This window comes from Acipenser ruthenus, chromosome 2 (assembly GCF_902713425.1).
Source record: "Acipenser ruthenus chromosome 2, fAciRut3.2 maternal haplotype, whole genome shotgun sequence".
Lineage (NCBI taxonomy): Eukaryota > Metazoa > Chordata > Actinopteri > Acipenseriformes > Acipenseridae > Acipenser > Acipenser ruthenus.
This window is the reverse complement of record NC_081190.1, coordinates 61635210-61644659: the sequence shown is the minus strand read 5'-3', so window position 1 is coordinate 61644659 and position 9450 is coordinate 61635210. Positions and strand designations below refer to the sequence as shown.

The 9450-nt window shown below is 35.6% G+C and overlaps 1 protein-coding gene across 1 annotated transcript in view; it reads right to left on the bottom strand.

Moving 5' to 3' along the window:
* Window positions 1–287: 287 nt before the first annotated feature.
* Window positions 288–9450, bottom strand: part of dctd (dCMP deaminase) — a 76308-nt gene continuing 67145 nt past the window's right edge. Inside the window, exons 5-6 of the mRNA XM_058998602.1 lie at window positions 5346–5442; window positions 288–1023 (exon numbers count right to left, since the gene is read on the bottom strand). Coding sequence (XP_058854585.1) covers window positions 942–1023; window positions 5346–5442 — 179 coding nt within the window. The 3' untranslated portion in view covers window positions 288–941. The remainder of the gene's footprint in view (window positions 1024–5345; window positions 5443–9450) is intronic.

Here is a 9450-nt window from a genome sequence, read left to right as displayed (position 1 = left end):
TTTCTAATAACCCTGTATGTTACTTTTTCACTTTCATGGTCTAGTCACCTTAGCAGTGGCTTCAGTCAAACCGTGACAGACAACAGGGGAAGCAGCTGGTTGGTTATTGAAAATGACGAAGGTATGGAGACAATACAATCTCCAGGGGAAATGACCAAGGAAATGCAACACTACACAAAACAAGGCTTGCAAATCTTGTGTAGTTCCAGTTATCTTGTTTTGAAATGAAAATGCAAGTTTTCTAAAGTGTGTTTTTTCTTAAACTGCAAATATGAGACATACACTGATTGGAGGTGCACTACATACAAGATTTATTGAAACTTTAAAAGAAGTGCTACCCATTTTCATACATATGAATACTAGCAATTTTATCAATGCATGCTCCCTCTTGTGTTTTACATTTCAGTTTGTAACATACAGATATTTCAAAGACAATGCTAAGAAAGTTCTTACAAATTTTGCTTTGTAGCTCCAATGGTCGAGCTGCACAGGATGTGATTGGATACCCGGAAGAAAAAAAGGTTTTTGTTCTACTTTATTAATCAATTAAAGAACATGAAGAGTGTAAAACAAATCAAATAATTAAAATATGATCAAAACAGGGTACAAGTGATAATGCTGTTAATGTGAATAAGAAAATTGCTTTTTATAACCTAGGTTAGGACTCCTTTAAGATGGGTATTTTTCATTTGTTAACACATTCGTATTAATTGATTAAAGGATGACAAAGACTGAAAGCACATAAGGCCAACGTCAACCTGATCGATGGCCAACTTGTTGAAACAGTATATACATATATAACCCTTTTATTCAGTTATGCAATCCATCTACATAAATAAAACTACATCAAAAAAAGAACAAAATATAAAGCCATGCCTGTAGCAGCCCCAGAAACATGAAAGAATTGCAGTAAAAGCTCTGCCAGTTCAAGGTGAAATAATTCACTTGGACATTTGGCTCCTTCCAGAGTGGTTAATTGACTCAAAATCAATGACAATCTTGTTGTGCTTTGGCACAAATTGCCTACAAAAAAAAAGAAAGAGCAAGTTAAAGAAAGCAAAAAAAGGGTAATAAAAAAAGGATATATAAATGCTTCTTTAGTTTTGTTTTTCTTGACATAGCTTCAATTCCTGCTGCAGGTCTGATGGAATTCTGTATTTACTTTTTTCTTTTTTTTTTAATTCACAACATGTCACCTAAATCTCTTCTAGCACCTTGGACCTGTGAAGGAACCAATTACTGTGCACCACACGGAAAAAGAAAAAGTCTGGACATGAATTCTTATGGAATTAATCATCAAGGTCATCGTGTTCAGCATTAAGCTACTCAGTGCTGGGGAGTCAGAATATTCTTGCTGTTGGTGGGCTTTTGATATCAGCTGGCCGAGATGCACAGCTGACAGAGTATATACAAATAGATTAAAAAAAAAAACATTTCAGGAATAAAATTAAAAAAATGACATTTTAGCTAATATAAAACACACTTATTTCGACCAATCATAGAGCGCAATTGTAAAAAAAAAAAAAAAAAAATGAAACCATATTAGACCCGCAGAGGTGGAGGTGTTTGGATCAACAGCAAGCCTGTCATTTTGTGTCACTTGTGTGTTTCTGCTTCAAGATGGTCGTTCTGTGTGAATTAAGATTTCATTTTGCCATCAGAAATGGAGTGGAGTGAAGCATCAAAAACTTCCATATGGTATTGGTACCATCTACTTGTAACAGGGTTTCCACCCTTGGTTAAGAATAGTTTTCCAGGACTTTTCCACAACATTTCAGCTGTTTTCCATGATACATAGCCTTGCATCCCCCCTCATATCTACCCCTTCCTTGCGCCTTTTCAGTTTTTTTTTTTTTTAATTTCATTAACCACATTACAATCCAAAAAAGTGTTACTTGCATATCTTGTGTAACCAAATGTTTTGCAATGGTGTATTAATATGTTTAACGAATTTGCATAGCAGGAAATAAAGAAATTAAACTAAATTTCAAAAGTAACACGTATGATAAATAGGTAACTAGGCGTCAGATAATTAGATGTCATTTTTACAGGGGAGTAAAGATGGAAAAAAAACGGACATGTATGTATGTATTTTATATATATATACACATACATATACACACACATATATATATTATATATATATATATATATATATATATATATATATATATATATATATATATATATATATATATATATATATATATATATATATATATATATATATATTATTATATACACACACATATATATATATATATATATATATATATATATAGAGAGAGAGAGAGAGAGAGAGAGAGAGAGAGAGAGAGAGAGAGAGAGAGAGAGAGAGAGAATTATAAATGTGTACACAATTGCCAAAAAAAGTTATAGTACAGTACTAAGTAGTTTTGTAATTATAAATTAATTGTGAATTTAGTTATGCTTTAATAATGATATGCATTACTTAAATTAAAGAACACTAATTTTATAGAGAATGCATGTCTGTTTTTGATTTTAACGCACAAGTAGGGAAGGGACTAACAGGGTTTAACTTGTGCAAATAACACTTTTTTATAATAATTATTATTATTTATTATTTAGCAGACACCTTTATCCAAAGCGACTTACAGAGACTAGGGTGTGTGAACTATGCATCAGCTGCAGAGTCATTTACAACAACGTCTCACCCGAAAGACAGAGTACAAGGAGATTAAGTGACTTGCTCAAGGTCACACACCGGGATTTGAACCGAGGACCTCCTGGTTACAAGCCCTTTAACCACTGGACCACACAGACTAGTCCAGGGACATTATAGTTGTAATCCCCAATTATTGTATCAATTACAGTAATTGTAACCACAGACTGAATGCAACGCATTTGAATTAAAAAGAGCAGATTGTACACTACTAATGAGCAAATTGTATATTGCTATATACCTATTATTCAATATTAAATTGCTGAAGTGTACCTGTATTTGCCTTTATGTAGCTTCACCTCCCTTTATTTTAAATTAACTAAATGCTACATCTGCACCGTTTTTCAAGGTTAAACTTTGAAAACCTTCAATTCACTGCATGTCAAACCAAGTTTTTCTTGTGTTGTAGATAATATACATTTCTAAAAAGCTGAATCTTTACAGTTTTAATTTTGTATAAAAAGTGCAGGAACGAAGATAAGGCTTTTGTTAGCGGCCACAATTATTTTATTATTATTATTTTTATTATTATTATTATTATTAAGTTTACGAATAAGTTTTTCATTTTACATCCTTTACCGTTAAGGATGACTTTTATATGTGCTGTAATATAATGCTAAGGATTTTAAGTTTTTATTCATCTCATTTTTCGTTTTTTTTTTTTAGCTTTGTATATACTGTATGAAATTATTGTTTTTGGTTACTTTCCAAAATGCTTGGGAGTTTTTTTTTCCTGTCACTAGTAGTAACTCGACAGTACTTGCACAGTTAGTTGTAACTTCTTTCCTTTACTATTCCACAACAAAATCCTTATGGTCACGGGCACATTCTTCTGGGTTTTTTGCGTGTCTAGGCATTTTTTTACATTTCACCACAATTTGCAATTCTGTTTTAAATTGTCACTATCTAACTGTAATTCAGCTTTAAATCCTATGAACAAGCCTTCTACTGTAATTGTAATCTCATTTTAAATCTCGCAAGCGGAGTCTCCAATAGAAATGTAGGATTTGCTGCCACTCAGTAGTTGGGGCAGGTTTAAAGTATTCAGAACGAATCAATGATAGGTACGAGGTCAGGAAGGAGGGGCATTGCCCAACTGCATGAAAGTTGTTTTTTTTTTTTTTTTTTTTTTTTTTTTAAATAGGAAAGGGGTGAAGTCAACGTGAATTGAGTAACCATTTCCAGTGTTTTTCCGGTGTTTACTGGCTATACACCGGTGTGTTTTATCGGTTAAAAATGAAAATCAGAAGCCCTATTCTTAAAGTTACGTTAGCATTTTTTGTGATCACGCGACCCCCCTACAATAGCTTTGTGACCCCCTTTTGGGTAGGGACCCCCAGTTTGAGAAACGCTGCTGTACTTTATAAACTCATTATATCCATGTAACAGTTTAAATATAGATGCATTACATTGACAGTAGATATTAATTTATATTAAAATAAAACGTAGAGGAGCAGAAATCTATTTGGCAAAAAATGCTAGCTAATAGTGAAAAGAAATTTGGTATTTAAATATGTACCAACAGTACACAGAAGAAATAACTAACTAAATATCCCATAGTTGTCAGTTGCCAGTGTTGAATACTTCATATGATGATGATTTTAAAAATGTCAAAATGGAAGCACATACCACATGCTATCAATGCGGCAAACACTGATAACCACTTTCACCATCAAACAGCACACAGGGGTCTGTAATAATAATAATAATAATAATAATAATAATAATAATAATAATGACAAAAAAAAAAAGACTACGGGTCTCAAAATGACAAGAAACCCAGGCAATTCTCGGATACATAAATTGAGAATACAATCTATTAAATCACGGCAGGTTAATCCAGCAAAAAAAGGAAATCGATAATAATAAAATAAGATTTGAAATGAAGCAGACAATCCATTCAAAATGCTAAAGTGAATGATAAGCTTCACTTTAGAACTATTAACTTTTTTTTTTTTTTTTTTTAACATTGTTTCAAATATGATCGTAGCAATAGTTAGCCAATTATTTTTCACACTCCTGTCATAACATTGCAATTGTGTTTAGAATTTTCAAAAAAAAAAAAAAAAAAAAAAAAAAAAAAACACACAACGAAAGGCGAACATTGACGACAGTGATAAGATATTGAACCATATTGTTTTTGTTTTACAAATGAACTAGCTTCCCTGAGATTTTGACTCTGCTATGTGTATAATAAACAATACATCATTACTTTTTGCCGTATCCCCAACATAACAAATTACTTCAGACTGTTCTCTCGTCTCAACAGTATGTTTTGTGCACACTTATTATTAGGTGGATATGGCATAAAGTGATGATATAATGCTTTTGGGCTTGTTGAGATAAGCAAGCTAATGAGTGCATGTATTCAAAATATTCATGTAGTCGTAATGAAATGCAACCTGGAGGAGACTAGGTGCGTAGGACAAAAAGGTTTGGTGAAGATTGGTGCAAAATGAAGGCAGTTATCGTGTCCACATTTTTTTGAATGAGGATCCTAAAAAAGGATTAACAGGAGAAAAAAAGCAGGCTGTACTGGTAAATAGGGAAGCTTGTCACACATTAAAAGCTCAAACCTATGTTGTTTCACCTGAAATGTGCCTCTATTGCTTCAGCTCCCTTTGGAAAAATGATCTTCACTTAAAGACCTTTGGAGACTTACGTGTATTTAATTCCCACCAAGTCAAACAGCCGTCTCGAGGCAGTCATTTCTGGGGAATCATGATACTTGTCGGACAGATAAATCACATCCTTTATACCTGTAGAGAAACAAAAATGAATGTAATAACTGTCTGGCAAGCTCTTCGATATGACAGTGTTGGCTCTTGTACTGCACACACAGAATGGCAGTATCTGAATTTAACCAATATGTGATAGTGCCTGTAAATCAACTATATAAATCAAGTGTCAAGGCCTGTAGGCACTTCGCTATAAACCACCATGGCCCACACATGGGGTAAACCATGCATTAGGCTTTTCTTTCTGAGAAGCAGTCTTGTTTACAGTGGTGTGCTCAGATTTACAACTCGGTACAGGAAAACCAAGGTAGCTGGAGTTTTTTTTTTTTGGTTACTTTGTAGTTAAGTCTTTGCGATGTTAAAACATTCTTTACTTAGAAAATACTAAACTATGGCTGTCAGTATACATCAGAATGTAATATAAAGAGTGTGTGTGATTTCCATTACATGAGAGTAGGTGTTAAAACTTCATGCTGATATTGGACTTGGCTCTCGTCAAGATAAGCAGAAACTAAGACATAGCTTATTTTACTGTAAACTAATATGATCCAGGGATCAACAGTGCGGCCTCCCTAGCGCATCAACATGACAGCTGTCTGGACTGAGCAGGATACTTCTCTGGGGTCTAAGTGGGCACCTTCCATCCTTGGTGTTTCGTTGACTAGCCCACGACACCTTAAGAGGGCTCGACAGTGATTCTGGAGTCCCAGCATCACCCCCCCCTCCACCCCCCACTCCCCACTCAGCTTACTTCCCTTCCTTTACATCAACATTTTTCTTTTTATTTATACTGTGCTTGAGGTCCCCAACCAGAATCTTTCATCACAACCAAAGCCAGTTGCTGCTCCTCTCTGCTGCTTCAGATAAGTTCTTCACTATGCATCGCAACTCTTGACCACTGAATCCAATGTCTCTGACAAACCGGGTTGTGGAGTGTGCCACAAATCCTCGACAACCCACCTGCACTGGGTATACCTGGACTCTCCATCCTCGCTGTTCCGCTTCAGCAGCTAGTTGAGCGTACCAAAGTTTCTTCCTTTCATACGCCTCATCCACAGCATCCGCCCATGGTACTGTTAACTCTACTAGGTGAACAAGGTGGTCTGGATCAGCACGCAAGACAATGTCTGGTCGAAGGTCAGCAGTGGCAATCTCAGGTGAGAATATAAGACGTTGTCTAACATCCGCAAGCATTTTTCAGTCTCTAGCAGCTTCTAGTTCCTAGGTGAGTTTTGGTTTTAATACTTTTTCTTGGAGGTTGCTCCACCGGACATAGGAATGTTGTTCTGTGTGTCATATATTGCTGTGCTTGTCTTTCAATGCTAAGGCCAAACATCGCAGCACCTAGTCATGACGCCAAGAAAACCGTCCTTGGATAAGACCCACCTTACATCCTGGCAAAATGTGTCAACGTAACTGGCGATGAACACAAAGGACACCACAGATCCTCTCCTACCCACAGAATAAGGTTCTGTGGTGATGGGAGAACATCATATGTTGACCTGATGAGGAAACTGATCCTGCTCTGTTCCATTGTCCATAAATCTCAGCAGCTGATCTTGCGTTGTTCCACACTCTCCCATCTCGTCCATTCTCCCTGCTTGGCCTAGGAAACTGCCTTTACGCACCTCATCCTCACCTCCTGCTTTTGCACCTCGTTGATACCAGCTTCCTCGGTTGAGCTGGGGCTGCTTTGTGCCATGTAGGAGGAACTGAACTGAGACCAAGGCCATACTGTACTTGCCCCATGATATGGTGTATGTAGATATGGTTTAAACGCTGACACTGCACAGCATTTAAACGTTCATAAAAATGTATCAAAATGCACATCCTTAGTAACGAGTTCAATTTAATATGGTGCTAAATGCATAATTCACTTAATTGTATGAAGCTGTGTGGTCCCGAAGTCCATTGTAAATTGCATTATGCAATTATCCAAATTAAAATGCCAACAACATTTGAATGTTTTAAGCAATAGCAGTGACATAGTAGAGCGCATAGCAATGGAATGCCAGCGCGAAAAGCCGACAAGACAGACACAGAAAACGGCAAAGCGAATCTGTAAAACTCGACCCTCAGCACAGTACAAGCCGTCATCAGAGGTGAAAGTAACTTATTTCTTAACACCCCCCCCCCCCCCCGTGAATGTTTTTGTAAGCTACTAGGCATTGCTAATTTATGGGGACCAATTCTAAATGGAGAGGGAAGGGCATTTTATTTTAAATGGTTTCAAAATCCTAAAATTTAAGGTTATGCTTAATTTAATTATTAATTTTTAAAATTAAATATACATATTAATACTAACAGTTACTACAGCAGTTAATAGAAAAAAATATATTTATATTTTACTATTTTTGTGAGTTTTGTCCAGCTGTTCAACTTAGATTTTGGTGTCTGACCAAATTTATATCAGAGCTTTAGTTTCTCGCACTGTCCATGTAATTAGGTTTACCAGATTTGCAGAGTTTTGTTTTTTCCCTTCAACTCACCGACGCCATACCAACTCCGAAGGCGTTAAAATAACAGAATAGTAGTTTAAAAATGAAACATCGGGTGTATTTATTGCAGATAACATTCTTTTCTTTAGATTATCTCAAAACATGTTAAATGTACAAAGATAAAAAAAGAGATTAGCTATTATTAGTATTACCATTTAAACATGATAAACATAAATCAGAAAGATGAAACAAATAATCCATAAAACTGTTTTATTTTATTTTTGAATGGCGCTAACACAACCTAATAAAGTAGGCCTACTCTGCTAATATTTTGCTGAGCATATGATGCAGTTTTGTACTTATAAAAAAGGTGATACAATCACAAAACAGGGACGATTTAACAATTTTACTGTTTCTGACCGGGACAAAAAATTAAGGTTGTTTTTGCTCTACGTGTTTCCTAAGAATATGCCCTAAACAACGAGCGAAATATATCGTTAGTTTTGATTGTGAAGCATCTCATGGTCGTTCTGTTTTGATATTTTTTCCTTTTTAAAATCAGTTAGTAGAAGCAGCGTATGACAGCCTATCATTCTACCAAATAATAAAGTGGAATACTTGTATGCTTTTGTCTTAGAAGGTATTCTCTTCAATTCAGGCCACTAAGATTTGAGTTTACAAAAGCTCCCTTATTTTGAAGACTCAATGTTGACAAGTATGAGGAACCGCCTTTCGCAGTCAGTGTTGCTTGCCGCAAGAGTGACGGTTACCATGGCGATCACCCCTCTGTCATCCTAAGTTACGTGAACGGGTCACGAGTGACTTCAAGTTCTTTTGCTTAAACATTAATAGTAACCCGGGCAACCAAGAAGCAGCTGGGAGAGGCAGGAAAGGACTTAAAATACAAAGAAAATTATGTAGCATAAACAATTATTTTGATAAATTGAAATATAAAATAACCGTGACAAAATGGTTTTACCAGTACGCAGTAACGTGTCGTACCGGCTTACTTTCACATCTGGCCATCATGGAGGCAAATGGTTGTCAGTCTTATCACAGTTTTTTATAGTTGTTTATCAGCAAATCGGCCAAATACTGTGCATACGTCCATCAATTATTTTTTGCTACATGTAATCACAAAATCTATAGTAAGGTACTGTACACACCTGTTTAACTGTACTGTATTACAACTTAGTTTATGCAGGCTGTTATATACTGTGCATTAGTTTACTTTTCATATCGTGCGTTGCCAGGGCACAGTGTTGTTTGCATTGAGTGTATAACTTATTTCAAGTTGGTTTCTTTTTCTGAACGTGTTCAGTATTTTAAGTTACTTGTAATAAAATAAGTGAAAAATAAAAAGTTATGAATCCGATCAAAATGAGTCACATATACACGTACATATAGACCTACTGTCATTGTAACCCATTGTATTCCCTCAAACCGGTCTGAAGCCCATGCAATTATGTAGAGTCAACTGTATATACATATATACATAAATACATACACACACTTAAATGTGAGGGTCATAAAGTGGAGCGCAGATGGAAGGGTACCAATCTGCAAGTTCATTACCTTGTTTGGAAAAACC